The sequence below is a fragment of the Pomacea canaliculata genome, linkage group LG5, assembly GCF_003073045.1.
Source record: "Pomacea canaliculata isolate SZHN2017 linkage group LG5, ASM307304v1, whole genome shotgun sequence".
Classification (NCBI taxonomy): domain Eukaryota; kingdom Metazoa; phylum Mollusca; class Gastropoda; order Architaenioglossa; family Ampullariidae; genus Pomacea; species Pomacea canaliculata.
The window spans coordinates 129,484-149,490 of record NC_037594.1 but is presented as its reverse complement, the minus strand read 5'-3'; the positions used below and the strand labels follow the sequence as shown (position 1 = coordinate 149,490).

At 44.5% G+C, this 20,007-nt stretch overlaps 1 protein-coding gene across 5 annotated transcripts; it reads left to right on the top strand.

The window, feature by feature from the left end:
• Positions 1-6,349: 6,349 nt before the first annotated feature.
• Positions 6,350-17,286, top strand: LOC112563765. Of its 5 annotated transcripts, XM_025238077.1 has the most exons (5): positions 6,350-6,369; positions 7,061-7,182; positions 7,909-8,090; positions 13,371-13,414; positions 16,757-17,286. In XM_025238077.1, the coding sequence occupies exons 2-5, from the start codon at positions 7,161-7,163 to the stop codon at positions 16,818-16,820; spliced, it is 312 nt and encodes a 103-aa protein (XP_025093862.1). In that variant the 5' UTR covers positions 6,350-6,369; positions 7,061-7,160; the 3' UTR covers positions 16,821-17,286. The 5 variants fall into 5 exon arrangements, with proteins under 5 accessions (XP_025093862.1, XP_025093860.1, XP_025093861.1 ...); XM_025238075.1 differs by lacking the exon at positions 6,350-6,369 and having other exon boundaries at positions 6,810-7,182; positions 7,875-8,090; XM_025238076.1 differs by lacking the exon at positions 6,350-6,369 and having other exon boundaries at positions 6,810-7,353; positions 7,875-8,090.
• The last annotated feature ends 2,721 nt before the right edge of the window (positions 17,287-20,007 follow it).

The window sequence follows — 20,007 nt, the reverse complement described above, 5'->3', positions numbered from 1 at the left end:
AGCGCCGCGTAGCAGGCGAGCAACACGCACACAGGTAGCCAGCCGTGCACTAGCCAGCCAGTCGGCTATAGCCCTTCCCTGCAGTGTGTAGCTGTTCAGTCGGCTACAGCCCTTCACTGCAGTGTGTAGCTGATTAGGCTAGTCGGCTCTGTAGCCCTTCACTGCAGTGTGTAGCTGTTCAGTCTAAGCTAGTCGACTCTATAGTCCTTCACTGCAGTAACTGTTCAGTCGGCTACAGCCCTTCCCTGCAGTTTGTAGCTGTTCAGTTGGCTCTATAGTCCTTCACTGCAGTGTGTAGCTGTTCAGTCGGCTCTATAGTCCTTCACTGCAGTGTGTAGCTGTTCAGTTGACTCTGTAGCCCTTCACTGTAGTGTGTAGCTGTTCAGTCGAGGCTAGTCGGTGCTATAGAAGGCCAGTCGGCTCTATAGCCCTTCACTGCAGTGTGTAACTGTTCAGCCGAGGCTAGAGGCCCTTTACATGTATAGTGGAGTGTAGCAGCCATTCAGTGGGTTCTCTACCCTGGCTTTTACCGCGCAGTTTGCCCTGGCAGGCCTACACGGTGCAGGAACATCGCCATCACGTGGATTTCTGTCGAGATTTATTCAACAGCATCGATTTCTGTTGATGTTAGGCTTCCCCGATTTGGAAAGGATGAAAAAATAAAGCAAATATAAGACAACTATTCGTGTCAAGACGGTGCCAGGAAATGTGTGATGCGAACCATTTGGATGTGGAATAAACCAGATCAGATATTGTGATTAAATTATTTCTTCCGGTAAAGGAAACAATTGACATATTAGACAGGAAGACGTGTTCTTCTTAATACGCAGGCCACCGCAGTAATTGTAGTAGCTGTGTGTTTTGTTCACAAGTGGCATTTGAAATAATAAATATACATGTTGTAGCGTGGGGTAACGCGGTGCTCTTGGCAGACAAAGATCACTAGTTCGAAGCTTGACAGAACACATCTGGAAAAATCCTCCTGCCCACCCAACAGACAAATACTTCATTTATCAGAGGCTGGGATATACGCTCCACTTAGCCTACCAACCACTTACAGTTCACTACTCCCAAGAGTCTCTAATCTTTATGACATTTATTTCATCTTATTTTTACACTCTATACACTATGGTCATGCTGGATTTGAAGCATTTTGTACACCCCTTTACCAATAAATTTCTTGTTTAAGATTAGACAAAATCATGTTTTTTATTCCGCTCCATCCCCTTCCCGTTTTGCTAATCGCAGCTGCCATTAGTATGTGCAAATGTAAGAGTTTTGGAGTCCCTTTTCTCACATTACTAATTGTATAAATCCGAGTGGATGGGTGGTCCCAATGCAAGGAAAAGAGCCCCAATTTAACTTTTCCTTGGCTCTAGGGAGTTCTGTGCAGGAAATCATGTTTTGCTGTAAACCTTAGGATAAGGAGGAATATGATTTTTGACAAGTGTATCAAAGCAGCATACTGTTGTATATAGTGTTCTCCCTTGTGTGGCACTGTAGTCTCACAGAGATGAGGGAGATAAAGTATTTTAACGGAAGGGCATGCCGAGGTCAGTTCACAAGGTAGTGATGTTACTGTGAAGGAAACGAAACCATGCAGTTTTCATTATTCTCATCATTTCATGAGGGATTGTGCAATTTTTCCCATGCTGATGAGCTTTTAAGTTAAAACTCTTTTTCAACTTGCATAGATTTACCTTCATTAAATAGCACTTACCAAAGAAGCACAAAGCCCAACAGCTGTAATTTTTACAGAATGTTTTATTCTTGGTCTTAACTGATTTGCTTAAAATGAACCAGAGTGAAGGTATTAACTGGATGAATGTCCAAAAAATGCAAAAAACTATGCACCATTCAATGGTCATGAATGAAGGAAATCACACGCTGCTTGTAAAACACATCTAGAAAGTACTACTGTACTTGTTGACTGTAATAAATGCTGTGGAAGAGAATTTTGTGGATGTGTTTATTCTGATAGAGGGGCAGTATATTTGTTAGAAAATACTTGTTAGAAAAAACGATTCCCAGTTCAGTTAAACATTCAATGGTGGTAGATACAGCAGTGTCCATGTAATAGGTACAGCAGGCGCTAATACATTATGTAATAGGTACAGCAGGTGCAGGGGCTAATACATTATGTAATAGGTACAGCAGGTGCAGGGGCTAATACATTTATGTAATAGGTACAGCAGGTGCTAACACAATACAATAGGATCAGCAGGGGCTAATACGGTACACGGACTTTTCGCCGACGGACGTTTCGCCGCCGGACGTTTCGGAGCCGGACGTTTTGCCGACCGGACGTTTCGCCACCAGACGTTTCGGAGTCGGACCTTTTGCCGACCGGCGTTTCGCCGCCGGACGTTTCGGCGCGGGGCACTTCATTTCGGCATTTCACGCGGGACCTTTAGCCAAAGTCAAGTGTGTGACGCCCCTTAGCTCACACATTTCTCTCGCCATTGTATCAATGTATCAGTGAACTCTCTCTTTCACTATCCTTCCTCATGTGAACCGTTAGCTCACACATTTCTCTCGCCATTGTATCAATGTTTTTTCTCAAAGCTGTTGCGCATAATCTGTGACAATCAAAGGGAACTGTCTGTGAAGTCTGGGTGTAAAATTTGTTTGAAATAAAGAAGTATTGTGTAATCTAGTAGTTACTTTCATTCTTTGAGAAGTAAGTAAGCTCTCTCTCTCTCTCTCTGACATAATGCGGCGAAACATCCGGCGGCGAAACGCCGGTCGGCAAAACGTCCGACTCCGAAACGTCCGGCGGCGAAACGTCTGGTCGGCAAAACGTCCGGCTCCGAAACGTCCGGCGGTGAAACGTCCGTCGGCAAAACGTCCGCACACGGCTAATACATCATGTAATAGGTACAGCTATATATCATGCTACATTATGTAATACATAGCAGTCCTGGTACATTTGTAATAGCTACATTAGTATTGGTACATTAAGTAATAGTTACAGCAGTGTTTGTATATTATGTAATATGCACAGCAGATGCTAGTAATTATGTAATACATACATTAGTATTGATACATTATATAATACATACAGCAGACCTGGTACATAGGTACAGCAGTGTTTTACATTATTTAATACATACAGCAGTCCTGGTACATGTGTAATACCTACATTAGTACTGATACATTATGTAATAGGTACAGCAGGTGCTAGTAATTATGTAACAGGTACAGCCATGTTTTTACATCATGTAGTACATACAGCAGTCCTGGTACCTCTGTAATACCTACATTAGTATTGGTACATTATGTAATACATACTGCAGTCCTGATACATTATGTAATAGGTACAGAGTGTTTTAACATTATGTAATACATACAACAGTCCTGGTACATTTGTAATACCTACATTAGTACTGATACATTATGTAATAGGTACAGCAGGTGCTAGTAATTATGTAATAGGTACAGCAGTGTTTTACATTATGTAATACATGCAGCAGCCCTGGTTCATGTGTAATCAGGGCTTCTGCTTACGCAAAAAATTGCGTACAGTACGCATTAAAAGTTCGGAGGACCCCTTCAATTTTCGTCAATGGGGTCCCCTCCAAAGTTGGGCGAAGAACAGGGACCCCTTAAAAATCTGAAGAAGGGGTCCCTGGGACCCAAAGAATTTAGCCTTAGCAGAAGCCCTGTGTAATAGCTACAGTAGTACTAATACATTATGCAATAGGTACAGCAGTGCTGGTAATTGTGTAATAGGTACAACAGGTTTTGGTACATTATGTAATAGTTACAGCTGGATTTTCATAAACTGTTTTTTCTTGAAACTGGCCTTTTTTCTGATCGCACTGTTAATCCCATCTAAACACTGGAGGTTTTCGTGGGTTAGACGATCGTCTGAAGGTGTAAAGTGGGGGTCTTATCACGTGTTGTTGACATTTTGTACCCAACAGCGGAGTTTCACATTGGGTCGCCATGATCAACACGCTGGCCTGCACATCCTCGCGGTAGCGCGGGGAGGGGGGCAGTTGCGCAGCCAGAAACCCGCTGTTGTCCAGACACTGAGGCTCCGATGATAGTGCGTTCAAATCTTGTCTCGGGCTATCACATGTGGCAAGACCTCTATGTGAACACAACCTCCTATCAAAGCAAGCAAGACCTCTATGTGAACACAGTCTCCTATCAAATAAACCAAGCAAGACCTCTACATGAACACAACCTCCTATCAAAGCAAGCAAAACCTCTATGTGAACACAGTCTCCTATCAAACAAACCAAGCAAGACCTCTATGTGAATAGTCTCCTATCAAATAAACCAAGCAAGACCTCTATGTGAACACAGTCTCCTATCAAACCAAGCAAGACCTCTATGTGAACACAGTCTTCTATCAAACAAACCAAGCAAGACCTCTATGTGAACACAGTCTCCTATCAAACAAACGAAGCAAGACCTCTATGTGAACACAGTCTCCTATCAAACAAACCAAGCAAGACCTCTATGTGAACACAGTCTCCTATCAAACAAACGAAGCAAGACCTCTATGTGAACACAGTCTCCTATCAAACAAACCAAGCAAGACCTCTATGTGAACACAGTCTCCTATCAAACAAACCAAGCAAGGCCTCTATGTGAACACAGTCTCCTATCAAACAAACGAAGCAAGACCTCTATGTGAACACAGTCTCCTATCAAACAAACCAAGCAAGACCTCTATGTGAACACAGTCTCCTATCAAACAAACGAAGCAAGACCTCTATGTGAACACAGTCTCCTATCAAACTAAGCAAGACCTCTATGTGAACACAGTCTCCTATCAAACAAACCAAGCAAGACCTCTACATGAACACAGTCTCCTATCAAACAAACGAAGCAAGACCTCTATGTGAACACAGTCTCCTATCAAACAAACCAAGCAAGACCTCTACATGAACACAATCTCCTATCAAACCAAGCAAGACCTCTATGTGAACAGTCTCCTATCAAACCAAGCAAGACCCCTATGTGAACACAGTCTACCATCAAAGCAAGCAAGACCTCTATGTGAACACAGTCTCCTATCAAATAAACCACGCCAGTGCTGGTGTGCACGGCTATAGCTACTGTGGAGTTGTCGGGACTGGTGACAAGGTTATCGTACTTATATATATTAGGCTGTATGGATGTGTTGATATGTCCGCATGTCGTCATACAAAACAGTTAAACTGTGAATGTCTTCATCAAACCAATCACCACATACTATGTTAACACTTGATCCTCGTCGTTAAGCTGATCGTCACTGTATTCTACAACCTGACACCTACATCAAAGCAATTAATGGTTGATGTCAGTCAACTTGATAACTTTGGAGGCGACTTGACAACAACCCCGTTTGAGGACGAACACAGCACAGAGGGTCAATGGCATGTGGGGAGGGTAGACTGGGTGTCTTCTAATCGCATGCGTTCATGAGAGCGTGCTGACAGTGCACTAAGATACCTACACTGTAGCTAGGACCCCAGTATCGAAGTATCTCAGTCAGGTGTATGTACAGCATTCATCCACAAGCCTTTCAGTCCGCGCGGACCTTCTCAATGACTCATCGCGAATTATCGCTGGTATGAAGCTGGGTGACGGTGAATGTAGGTCGGGTGTTACACAAGGGTAGGCGAGTCCCCCTACGGTGTCAGACAAGTAGGTCTTTAGACGGTCGGAGGGCGGAAACAGGGCACGCGCTGTGTACCTGTTGGTCACGTGACTGGCGTTAAGGCATCAAAAGAAAAAACATCTAAGACGAGGCATAACGAGGTTCAGACTTCCCGTCAGTCCATCAACTTTCACAAAGGCCTGAGATCCAATAGTAAGCAGCAGTGAGTGGTGCAGGGTATAACTTCCGTAACCGCTTTAGGCTACTTTCTGCACACTGCCACATGTCACTGACCCTATGTATATATCACTGCCACATGTCACTGACCCTATGTATATTTCACTGCCACATGTCACTGACCCCATGTATATATCACTGCCACATGTCACTGACCCCACGTGTAGATCACTGCCACATGTCACTGACCCCATGTGTAGATCACTGCCACATGTCACTGACCCCATGTATATACCACTGCCACATGTCACTGACCCCATGTATATATCACTGCCACATGTCTCTGACCCCATGTATATATCACGGTTTTTCTCTCCTTTCGGTCATGTCACTGTGATATGATAGCTAAGTATGGGGCGGTAGTGTGGTGCCGCACTCTTGCTTCCCCACAAGTCGACCGGACACGCGGCCAAACGAACCCGCGCAGAATAGATGAATAGCGACTGATCGTCCTTTTGTCAGTCGGAAGAAAGGATCGAACGGCCGGTATGAGGTTCCTAAGGGAAAATGGCGATGGACGCGTGTAAGCCGAACAGGTGAGGATCATAAACACTGCAGAACAAGACAGGTCTTGTCAAGTCACCAACCTCAGGTAACCATGCAGGTAGAAATGTGGAATAGGGGTGTGAAGCACGATCTCATCTCAGGCACGATTTTGGATCGCCACACCCCAACGGTTAGAGCCTGTTACAACTCTAGTGAGGAGTAGTTGTTTTGGGTTCGGATCTCGCCTGGGTTCTTTCTCTTCACGCGATAGGCCTGGATGCTTTTCTGTGACAAAGTTAGTTGCTAACTCGGCATAAAACACTAGTCCCCCTACCCACTCTTCTCCACACGGTCACGTGACCTTGTAGTTGGACATGGTAGTAGATTTCTTTCAGGCGTGGTGGGTCCAGCATTTGTTTGCACAGATGTACAATAATGTGAGAATTTCATGTACTTTTTTTTATAGAAATAATCCAAAAGGAACCCCATTTTCTATCATGGAAGACAATGGCCAGTGACATTTAAGAAAATTACTCCGCCTTATCCTCCCATATTTTTACAGTCTACCCACCTGTAAAGATCCTTCTTAAAGTACTAATGAAGTACAGTTTGTTTACATACATTATGACTGGGGAAAGCTCGGTGCAAGATACGGTTTCGATCAATGTGAGTGAAAACCACGTAGAGACCTGTCTACCCATATCATCATGCACAAAAAGAGGTCAAAATGTGTGTTCACAGATACACCTGCTTAGTATGATCCCACCTGCTCCACTGGCTGAGGCCTTCACAACGGAAATGTATCCTGCACTATCCTGACGTCTGTGATGTTGACTTCTTTATGTCTATGATGATGTTTGTAGGTATGTATCGTCATAGCAGAAAAATATGTCAATGCTTGACCACCAAGGCTTTTCAAGCTGACGCAGTTGTCATGTTATGTGAAAACTTTGCCAAACTTGATCTAACCTTCGTCCATATTAGTCCGGGGTAGTCAAGACTTCTGGTAACTGCAGGTACTACAATGAGTACAGGTAGGATAGCTGTTATTTTAGGACATGTAGGTACTACAGTGAGTACAGGTAGGATAGGACTTTATAACTGTTATTTTATGACATGTAGGTACTACAATAAATACAGGTAGGATAGGACTTTATAGCTGTTACTTTATGACATGTAGGTACTACAGTGAGTACAGGTAGGATAGGACTTTATAGCTGTTACTTTATGACATGTAGGTACTACAGTGAGTACAGGTAGGATAGGACTTTATAGCTGTTACTTTATGACATGTAGGTACTACAATAAATACAGGTAGGATAGGACTTTATAGCGGTTATTTTATGACATGTAGGTACTACAATAAATACAGGTAGGATAGGACTTTATAGCGGTTATTTTATGACATGTAGGTACTACAGTGAGTATAGGTAGGATAGGACTTTATAACTGTTATTTTATGACATGTAGGTACTACAATTAGTACAGGTAGGATAGGACTTTATTTTACTGTGCATGCCCATGCTGACACGTGTGACATATATATGACTTGCAGGTACTGCCCATGCTGTGACATATATGACCTGCAGGTACTACAATCAGTACAGGAAGGGTGGACATGGGAGGTTATTTGTCCTGCACTATGTGCTCCATCGCTAGGGTTGAAGGTCAGTGGCCTCCCCATGCGACTGCCGCCGACAAACCAGGTACAAATGATCTCACAAGGATGTCAGCTGGGGACAATGACCGACATAACAAGGCACGTGATCCTGTAAGAAAGCCAGACAATTGCTGACCTGCTATGTGCAACTTCTCCCTTATTTTCTCTTTCCTTTCTCTCTCTCTCACACACGCATTTCAAAACATTTTGTGGTAGCTGGTAGCTGGAACCCATGTTGGCCTTTATAATTCAGACGACTGCGGTATGTGGCTATTCCCATAACAAACAAAGAAAATCAGTAATAAAGAAAAGAAGGCAATTTCCAAGCCTACTTTCGTGAATACTTTTCTTTCGTCCAAGTCATCAGCATCTACAAGATGGCGCTGAGAGTACAAGGTGCATTGCCGCCGTGCCGACGTTGGCTGTCAGTCGTCGCAGGTAACACCATGCTGACCTAATACCACCGCGATAGGCAGGGTAGACTCATTCTCCATTCTACCCCAACCGCCAATTAATTAACAGCAAAAGCTGGGGATGTCAGCAGGCAGTTGGAGAGTTGCCCGTGGAGCATCGAATTAACCTGTACTGTCGTCAGCCAAGGTCAACACTGGGGGCGTGCCAGCAACGGGTGGGGGTAGGGTTGGGGGCAGGCCCGTTCTTAGCCCCCGCGGGGCCCGAGGCAAAGGGCATGTGCGGGGCCCTCACGCCACGGCTGACTACACTTCCATATGCCTAGTTACCATATCAATCAAAAGCGCGGGGCCCTAGGCAGATGCCTCGTCCGCCTGCCCCTAAGCACGGCCCTGGGTGGGGGCGTACGCCTTGTCTAGAGAGCTTAACCCTCGCTTCGTACCAACAGACCGACGCTTCACTGTACGAGCACCGACCGACCCACCAGTCAGCTTCATCCTACCAGCTCCTGCACAGCGAACTGAACATTCCCCAAGCTCCAGTAGACAGCTCCTGCACAGCTAACATTCCCCAAGCTCCAGTAGACAGCTCCTGCACAGCTAACATTCCCCAAGCTCCAGTAGACAGCTCCTGCACAGCTTACTGAATATTCCCCAAGCTCCAGAGCCTCCAGTAGACCTCTCTTTTCGTCGTCAAACTTCAGTAGATAGCTTGTTTCCTGGCTTGACTAGGAGAATGCCAGCGGCCCTGTTATACGACTTGTAATTTTCGGTCTCGGTATCAGCGTGTCCAGCTGCCCACCACTGCCCACCACTGCCCACTGCTATGGACATGTTTGCCTCTGAGGCTCTTTGTGTGTTCGGGTGGGGGATGTCTACCGCTGTCCAGTTCCTACGTGTGGGCGTGTCTGTCTGTCTTTGCCGATTTCCTACTCCATGTGTGGGCTTGTGTGTTTGTCTCCGCCCAGTTTTTACTTCAGTTATATCAGTCTGTTTGCCAGTCAGAGCTTATATTGACCGCTACTTCTGACGTCATCAGATTGATCATCGCTACTCCCTTCAACCCTAATGTCAGTGTCTTGGCGTGCTGCATCTCATGTCATCTGATTGATCATCACTACTCTCTTCAACCCTCGTGTCAGTGTCTTGGCGTGGTGGAGAAAGCGCCGCCACCCATCCTCCCCAGCCCCTCCTTCAATCGCTTTTCTCCAAGTGACTTGTGGGTTGTTGCGTTAATGATGTTGTTTGACGACACAATCAACAATCTGAGAGTTACCGGCCGTCATCGCTGTCAAAACCTTTCAGTCCTTCTAGAAATCAACACAAACATTCAGTCAACAGATCAAACATTCTTCAGACGCGTTTTCGCTTTAGTAACACCGAGGACTCGATTATGAGAAATCCTTCCGCGTAAATGACAAGAGATGTTTGTCCGAGCCTTCCGGTTTAGTTGATATATAGTTCTGTGGTATGAAGGAAGACTTCTGTAAATGACAAGAGATGTTTGTCCGAGACTTTAGTACGAGGGAAGATTCCATGTAAGGGCAAGGACATCTGCTGGCGACACCATTTTTGTTGATGACTGCTGCTTTCAGGAGTCGATTTGATATCTATCAAGTATGATATCTACCGTTAAATATAACAGTATGATTAAAAAGTGATATTTTACACTTACATAAGACATAATGTTTATGAGTAATAGTACGCATTTATCTCATACATAATAAAGATCATGAGTCAGTAACACATTACACGACGATTTTGAGCACAGTGCTTGTGTCTACATAAAGTGTTACACATTTATTGGGCAGTTTAACGTCTGATGTCACTTTGTCATAAGCCAGACTGTCAGAAGGTGCAGTGTTCACTGAAATTCCACAGGCACACCTCCCCGAGCTGTGAGCGGAAGGCGCCTGGCATGCTGCAGGTTATGTCTGTCTACTGGCACACAGCAGATGAGCTCTCCTGGCACCGGAGGCGCGGTGTATACATACCTGCGGGGCTGTGTTTACATTGATGTAATATGCCCTCTCTGTCTGGCTTGTAGAGCAAGCTGCTGGAGATGTGAGAGGCACAATCTACGCAGTATCACATCCATCGCGCAAAGACTTCCTGTAGGCCATGTAGCGCCTTGTCTGTATGATATGCTGCCTGACACATGGAGTGTAAGCTCACCTTCAATGAGGCTTTCTTCGGTGTTCCACGCTGGATTAAAAAAAAGTGAAATCAGTTATGTTCTCTTGAACACAGTGAGAGAACGAGTTATGTTCTCTTGAACACAAGGGAGAGATGTTTTACTCAGTGTTATTGCTGGCTTTGTCAAGACATACAATCGGCGAACTAGACACGATAAAACATCCACAAACACCAACACACTCTCTCTAATACATCCCACACATTAATCGATCATTTCTACGTCAGCAACCAAAACAACATTATCAAAGTATGTGTACCACCTAATGGCTGCAGCGACCACTTCCCCGTGTGTTTAATGTTATGAAAACGAGGCATTGACATTTCTAGAACTACACACACAAGTAATTATAGTTGTTGCAGAAACTTTGTAGAATCGGAGTTTCTTGCCGACCTCAACAGCTCTCCATGATATAATGTCTACAACATCATAGACCCCCAAAACAGCCCTTGCTCACTGGCACGACCAGTTCCCTGCTTATATACAACAAACACTCACCGCTGGTCACCAAACGGGTTAAATACTTCTGTAAGTCCGCAAGGCTCAACCATGAACTCCAAAACACCATTAACGTTAGAGCAGCGGTTCTCAACCTTTTACTCGTGACCCCCCTCCCCCCCCCCGACGAACAGATACGTCGCGCCCCCCCCTTCCCAGCAATGTAAGCTAATTTCACTAATACCGGTATAAGACACTTTAAAAAAATGACCACCTTCGCGCCCCCTTGTAAGCACAAACCTGTACTATCACACGGTCTACACGCTATACTTTAAACCAGATAACAGTTGAGAATTGTTTATCTAAAAACTGAGCTTTGTTTGTAGGCTCCTATCGGAGATTTGCCAGGTTTTTTATGGAATCTGCTGGATGATACATTTCTGTATTACTGTTACCTTACATTACTAAAGGAGCATTCGTGAGACTGCCCAGCATCCTTTGCATCATATCAAAAGGAGGCAGAACCATCAGCACTCGACTCCTTTCTGCTGACATCGACTTAGTGGCAGCAACAAAGAACAAGAATTGTTCCAAGCCAACCTCCGATGCAAGCTCACGTGAAGTAAAGAGGTCGTGAACTCAGAGAAATTGCAAACGTATGACTCAGAGCATCACTGACCTTCCCACCATCACAATAAATGGAGGTTTTCGGATATATGGCATCAACCCAGAAAAGAAGGACAACAACAACAGAGGTTAGAGTCAGAGTTGGACAACAGTTCCAGACTACATGGAATATGGAGAAACACATCAAAAGATCAACTTCGGGACCAACTGAAAACTGTACAAGAGTCTGGCATTGTCCGTGTGTTGGCAGCGAACCAAACAAAAAAATTATGAAGTCTTCAAGATGAAGTCTTCAAGATGAAGTGCTTCGAGACTCCCGAGCACAAGGCAGCAGAGCTCACACACAACCAAAAGTTGTCAGGGTTTAGTCATGTGATGCGCAACATGTTTTGCCAAGTCTTTCCTTCAAGGCACGTGGAAGAGATGTCAGGAAGGGTGGAAAACATATAAAATCTAGTGTGACACGGCAGTGAACACCTCAAACAAGGTGTGTGACAAGGGAGTGAAGACATCAACGACCGCGCTACTCCCTCCATGTAGCAGACAGCACAGCGGGGTAGACTGCCCCCGTTTGTCGGCTTTGTCCTCCGTGTGACCGTGGAGTGAAGGGACGAGCATAACGAGCATAACTAAGCATAACTAAGCTCTCACACTCACAAATCGATTGACGAGGTCGATGAAGCTTGGGTGACCTTGAGGCCAGATGACCTGCTGACGTCACAGGCAGGGTGTGGGGTACCCGTTATTGCTGCTTTGTTGAGAAATCTTCACAACATTGAGATCAATAACAGCCGTCCAGCAACTGGCACATCCTGCGCTGACGTCAGAGCTAATTTTAGAACCTTCCTCTCTCCCCTCAAGTCGAGTTCCAGTCTTGTAGCTGTGTGTGTGTCAGACGGTTGATGGCTTCTTTACAAGACTGGTCCAGCTGTTCGGACCGTTTATCTCTTTATCCCATTCATGCTTTGTAAACTTCTGACATGTTGGTCTCTTGCGTTAGGTTTTGTACATGTCAGACTCTTTATTGCAGCTGTATACACTGTATTGCGAGCCGTTTGTACATGTCAGACTCTCTTTATTGGAGCTGAGTCTGTGTATACTACAAGCCGTTTGTATAGTGAAGTCGTTTGTACATGTCAGACTCTCTTTATTGGAGCTGAGTCTGTGTATACTACAAGCCGTTTGTATAGTGAAGTCGTTTGTACATGTCAGACTCTCTTTATTGGAGCTGAGTCTGTGTATACTACAAGCCGTTTGTATATTGAAGCCGTTTGTACATGTCAGACTCTCTTTATTGGAGCTGTGTCTGTGTATACTGCAAGCCGTTTGTACATGTCAGACTCTCTTTATTGCAGCGGAGTCTGTGTATACTACAAGCCGTTTGTATAGTGAAGTCGTTTCTCAGAAAGCAGTGCACAAGTGAAATGTCACTACAGACATTTTTATTTAGGGAGAAGAACGCTCTATAGCTGGACAGGTTTTATTTTAACCATCGTTAAACAATTGTTTTAGCAAATACTAATTATGTTACCATCGGGACATATCAGTCTTACCCTGTTCGTATGATGGTTTATGATGTTCTGTCGACACTTTGTTCTATTGTTCTCCTTTTTCTCTATCCTACTGTCCTGCCTTTCTGCTTCTTACTGTCTTGGGACTCGATGTTACACCAAGATATTGTCAGAACACAATGATAATTCTTTATGTTTCTTACTGTCTTAGGACTCGATGCTACACCAAGATGTCAGATGCACGTGCTGGACCAGGTGAGAAGAAATGAGTGCTTTGTTGAGAGAGGAAATGAGCTTTGTACTGGTTGTCTGACCAACTCCCTCTTGTACTTGTCAGAGTTGTGCCGACTGCGCTGTAGCGAGGAAAAATAGCAGGTGAACTATCAGACCCAAAGATAAGGCGAAATCCTGTTTGTGAAAGTTTTTTCACAATCTTGTCGAAGAGCAAGAGGAAGATATTTCAGGCTTCTGTGGTCTTTGAGAAGCGCGATGGCGGAGTAGCGGCCCTGTATTGGCAGAGTAGCGTCCCTTGCTTTGGGTCGTTCCTCGCTTCTTGTCAGTCGGGCCTAATCTGATACCAGGGCAAATTTATGTTGTATAAATCTCTTGGCTTCTGACCCTAATACGTTCTGGCTTAGTCTGGCACAGCGACCAGCACAGAAAACGCCTGTCTTGTGGGCATTTCCGGGTTTTGCTCCAACGTCTGTATCCGTCACAACGGCTACGTCTGTCTTCAGGAGAGGCTTACACAACATCGCACAAGGTGGACACGTTTCTTAACACACACACACAACATCTCACAAGGGTGGACACGAGTCTCAACACACACACATCTCACAAGGGTGGACACGAGTCCCAACACACACACACAGAGCATCGCGCAAAGGTGGGCAGTTTCTGACATACACAAATCTCACAATGGTGAACACTTGCTAGTATGCACATCATGCACAAAGGTGATGTACAGAAATGGTTTCATTTCCCGCCTCACATGGCATTAAAACAAAGATGTGCAGTTTCTGACATAAATATTAAAATATTACAGATGGGTTGATGGTTTTGAACTAAAGAAAACTATAAACTATAAATTATAACTATATCGCCTGTAGCCATTTCCCGGACCACACAACGTCGACTAAAGGTGGACAGTTTCTGACAAAAACATCAAAATACAAAAGGGTTCACTTTTTTAGACATAAGCTAATGCAAACACAAACCATTTCTGGTGTCTTCAAGGACTCCTTGACACATAATTTGAGCAACGACCAACCGATTCTGATATGTACAGGCCGAGCAAGTGAGTTCTCTCATGCACACCGCACAAAGAGGATATAAAGTATCCCTAGCATACAAAGAGCCACCAATTTCATATCAAGAGCTGGTCTCCAAGTGTGAAAGAGGCGAACGACAACAACAACAAAAAAAGACAAAGAGCTGGAGCTGGAGGCAACTTCTGGCATGCACCAATTTGCCAGAGATATGTTTTGCAGAAAATAACAGATCATTCAACGGCCAGCCAGAGACAAGAGACAGTGACACAGGCAGAGACCTAGCATTTAGATACAAGCAGTAAGGTGGGATTGTCTTACATAGCTATCAAGTGACATGGGATGTATTTAGGTGTTAGCTATAGTGACACGACATGAGATATAGTTAAGTGTTAGCTGGTAGTGAAATGACTTGAGATGTAGTTAGGTGTTAGCTATAGTTACATGAGATGTAGTTAGGTGTTAGCTAGTGACAAGAGATATAGCTAGGTGTTATCTAATGAGTGACATGAGATGTAGCTTGTGTGTGAAACAAAAGATGAGACCAGCCCGGGCTGCAGGTGTGGATCTGATCCTACCGTCTGAAACTGTGATTTTCTGCGTGCGAGGTCCAAGCTCGGTGTCGTCAGATGTCAAGGCTAATACTACAGCAAGTTTCACTTTGAATATAGTCACAATACACCCAGTAACATTGCAAATGTGGTCAAACTGTAAGTATAGTCACACCGCACTCTGTAACACTTTGATAATCTGTTCTCATTGGAACGCCACTGAGCATGTAAGCGGACCACGGAGGTCAGCAGGTCACGTGGTCCACATCACTGACAGCTTGCCAGAAGGATCAGGACAATTAGTGTTGCTGAGGATCACAGTATGACAACAGTAACATTTAGTCAGATTTTACCTGCTGCTGCAAGTCGCAGAAATAATAATGACAAAGGACGACGATGATGATAGGATGGAAACGTTAACTGTGATGACAGACGACAACGAAGACGATGATGAAGATGACGATCACGACGACTCTTATGTGGTTGTTAGGCCACAGTGGGACTTGTTGCACAAACAAGATGTTTAGATGTGTCCGACATTATTTCTGAAATGACCTGCGCTGGGGACAACCGCCTGACATCTGTTTATCGCGATTTCTCTCAAAAACAAGAACTGCGTTCTTTGAAAGCCTTTATTAGCTCCTCTGCTTGACCACTCTGATATCTAGACTACTTTTTCTCTCTCTCAGTATGTGTTTGTATATGTGTTTGTAAGTGGGTGTGTTTGTGTACGGTTGTAATCTTTAATGTGTGATGTATGTGATGTGTGTTTGTGTGCACGTCTTTGTGTGTGTGTGTGTTTTTTTAAGAGCGAAAGAGAAAGAAACGCCAATTTAACTTTGGACTCATTTGTGATTAACAGTCTAAACTGTTATATTTTTTGTAAAAGTCTATACAATATTTAATTTGGCCGTCCAGGTTAAACACTCTCTAGTGACCTACCTTCCTGTTTCTCCCTACTTTGAGAAATCCATGCCACCCATATAATATGTAAAGCCGCACTATGTTTCAAGAGAAATGAGTTTTTCTCCATTCGTCATATTTTGTAGAAGGGTTGCTCAGTAAAAAGGATTACAGGTGCACGGACTCAGGTAAAGTCCGGCATCTCAGACACATAAAACATTTCTGGCATCAAACAAAAAAACTGTTGTATCCTTACTTCTAAGACACGGCACTAGCCTCATCTCCAATAGTTTACTCTTACAACAAACAGCAAACAGTTTCTTCAGAAGCAGTGTCACGAGCAGCCTAATGGTGATTCCTGGGTATATTGTATCTAAAGTTTACATGTGTTTAATTGCATCGTCAAACCATTACTCTTCCTTACTCAAATAATTACAGTTTCTAGTGACAATAACAAGCTTTCTTCAAGTGCACACACAGGCTAGACCTGAATACTAACCATTGAACTAATGTAACACTGCAGAAATAGCTGTATGTGCACCTGTGTCTGAGAGAGAGAGAGGCAGGGGGAGTCTGGTAAAATATCAATACGTAAGCTGAAATTAAATAATATAATCTATAAAAGGGAAGCTAGACACAGTACGTAGCACTAAGGCTGTCTGCTTGTTACCGAACTTTTCTGCTGGTGGCAAAGGTCGCACCTGCACGCTAGGATTATCATACCCTCCCGTTGGCTCAAACACAGAGGGAGACAGTTGGTGCAAGCATGCAAGTGCCAAGGTGCGACTGTTTGTGTGTGAACATTGTGCAGTCATTTTTACACGATAGAGTCATTTAATGAATGTCTGTGCAGTTTTCAATTTATGTCTGTACAGGATTCGCTTGTCAGATGTGTTATATTTCGTGTCAAACACGTCAAGATGTGTCGGGTGGTGCTAGAAACAAGAAAACACCGGAAGAGTCAGCAGGACGACATGGCGCTTCATGCCTGCTCTCAGATGACCGAGGTCAGTACAGATCTCTACACACCTGCTGGCTTTCTGAAGCTCGGGTGCCATTGCATCACTCCCGCTGGCAGGTACTCGCCGGCATCACATCATGGCGGCACCAGTGCGATAGCGCCCTCGTCATGACGTCAGCCTTTCCGAGAGCAGAGGTAAGAACTGCAGATAAGGCCATCGCTCCAGAGATTTTATACACAAGATGATGTGTACAGGTATTGCTCGTTCGTTGCTGTGCTGGATATAAGACTACCTCAGACGCAGGGATGGGAAGTAGCTGTAGTCTAGCTACAGCTACTGTAGCCGGCTACAAATTTTGTAGTTTGTAGTGTAGCCGGCTACAAATTAAAAAAAATAGTTTGTAGCCGCAGCTACATTTTAGAAAGTTGCCGTAGCTTGGCTACATGTTGGCTACTGTCACGACCATTCGTCGACAGCGTGTCAGCAAGACGACGACAGCCACTGCTCTCACTGCTCGGTGTGTTGACAGCCAGACACCCACGTGTCTCGCACGCTCAGTAACCGCAAGTACAGTGGAACCTCGGTTAGCGAACGCCTCGGATAGCGAATATTTCGGTTAACGAACAAAAATTTCGTGAAAAGTTTGTCTCGGATAGCGAACAAAATTTCGGATAACGAACAGCCACGTGAACCTCACGTGACCGACCACCATGTCGTCATTCGCGCTCGCGACACAGTTACGATCGGTCGTTCCTTGTCTGTGTGCATCCTTCTTATTTAGTGATTTTCGTGCTTTATTTTAATAAGATAATCCTCAATAAAGGCTCCAAAGAAGATTAAGAGCAATTAATAGTAGTGAGGTAATGACAAGGAAGCGGCCAACAAATGAATTGAAAAAGGAAATTATTTCAAAGTATGAAGGCGGCATGCGTCTGTCGGATATGTGATGTCGTATTACCGAAGAGTTTTACAAAAAAGGCAGAAGGAACAGACACTGGACAAGTTTTTACCTTTAACCTCAAAGCTACAGAAAAGGGAAGTCACCCCCGATTTTATGATGTCACGTGTGCTCATGGAGGGGGAATCAAAGCAGTAATTCCACCCCTTCCTCCCCTCACCTGTTTCCAACCACGCCTTCAAAACGGCAAGTTTTCTGATGTTTTAATGCTTTCGTTAATGTTTTTATGTTTATTTAACTCCATTTATATTGCATTCTAACTGTTCTCATTAAAACATACCTTTATAGCCTGTAACTTTCAAATATTAGCGAGTCAACAGGGGCTGGGAACCAATTAAATCTATTTCCTTTATTTCTTATGGAAAAAATTGTTTCGGATAACGAACATTTCGGATAACGAACAGCTTTCCAGAACGGATTAAGTTCGTTAACCGAGGTTCCACTGTACTGGGTCGTCCACGTGGCGGGAGCGATTTGCCAGGTATTTGGTTTCCTTTGAAAAACGAAGATGGACTTACCCATCAATTTCGAGCCTTACTTGAAATTCTTTACATTTTGTGAAGCAACAGAAAGTGGGTATACTTTCAAATGCAAGAATGGATGCGGCAGCACGAAAAAGTACTCAACGATCAAACACATCTATTTGCGCACCAACACCGTCTTGCCAAGCAGTGCTGCGGTTGAGAGATAGTTCAGTCTGGCAGGACTTATCATGACAAAGCTGCGCACTAGGGTGACAGACAGCAACTTCGAGGCCAAAGTTCTGGTCAAGTTCAATTCCATGAAGGACTGAAAGCATGTAGACTTGTTTTAACAGTATTCACAAATTATCAGCACTAAGTCAAAAGTTTGTTTTATACCTTTGCATTTTGTTGTTAATACAGTCAAATCTCCCTACTATGCCACCCCGCTACTATGCCACTCTCGGTATTATGCCACTTTTGCTCGGTCCCGACTATAAATTCAATGTAAAAAAACATTTACTATGCCACCCCTACTCTCGCTACTATGCCACTTTTTTTGTGACTGTTAAAAGACACAAGTTGTAAAATTCCGCGCTGTGCTCGATTACTATACTGTATGGTAGTGTGGGACATCGCAGTTAGTGGGGATGGAACATAGCACGCACACAGGAGGGTGGAGGCTGGCAATGTGGGGGGGGGGTGGTCGCTGGCGGGTGACAGCCACGTGACAGAGGGAAGGTATGAGGGGTCGACTAGCGACAGGATGCAGGTGCGCGGATGTGGTTGGGAGGGGTGGAGGATGAAAAGGTGAGGGGGAGAATGAGAGGAGACAGCTAGCGAAGCCGACGATTCTTGAGAGCTTTGGACCAGACCTGGGCAAAGGTCCTCTCTCTGACCGGCCCGCCCGCCAGTATATATATACTATACATACAGTATTGGGTAAACTGAGTTAACTATATTAGTCCGGCCCTCTAAAACCATCCCAATTTCTCATGCGGCCCCTTGGGAAAATTAATTGCCCACCCCTGCTTTGGACTGACAGGTAACCTGAGCAAATAAAGCCGTTTTTACGAACCCTCTCTACTATGCCACTCTCGCTACTATGCCACTTTTGCTCGGTCCCGGTAGGTGGCATAGTAGGGAGATTTGACTGTATGGAGTTTTTGGTGGTCTCAGATCAGAATAAAGGTCAATGTATATAAAAACCAGTTCTTGTGTTAGCAAGTAATAGTGTTTTGTGTGTATGTTTGATGTTTGTGTATGTTGCTACAGCCAGCTGGATACAGCTAACTTGTTATATAACATCACGCTTTTAAAAGTAGCCAAAAGAAGCTGACTACATTTTAAAAGTAGCCAAAAGTAGCTGGCTACTTTTTGGAAAATTGTAGCTGTAGTGTAGCCGGCTACATTTTGAAAAAAAGTAGCTGTAGTCTAGACGACTACAAATTAAAAGTAGCTTGCCCAACAGTGCTCAGACGTAGTTATGGCCGGAGAGCAGGCTACCTCGGAGGTATTATCTGCTTCTTCCCATACGGTTAATACGTCAGAGGGTACACGGACTTTTCGCCGACGGACGTTTCGCCGCCGGACGTTTCGGAGCCGGACGTTTTGCCGATCGGACGTTTCGCCACCGGACGTTTCGGAGTCGGACGTTTTGCCGACCGGCGTGTTCAACCGCGCCGACGTTTTCGGCGCGGGACACTTCATTTTCGGCATTTTCACGCGGGACCTTTAGCCGAAGT

Coding starts and splice junctions, on each gene's coding strand:
- LOC112563765 (XM_025238073.1), top strand. CDS start 7,864: ATGACTTGCAGGTACTGCCCATGCTGTGACATATATGACCTGCAGGTA. Junction 8,091..13,370: donor ATAACAAGGCACGTGATCCT/GTAAGAAAGCCA, acceptor TTACTGTCTTAG/GACTCGATGCTACACCAAGA. Junction 13,415..16,756: donor AGATGCACGTGCTGGACCAG/GTGAGAAGAAAT, acceptor ATGTCTGTACAG/GATTCGCTTGTCAGATGTGT.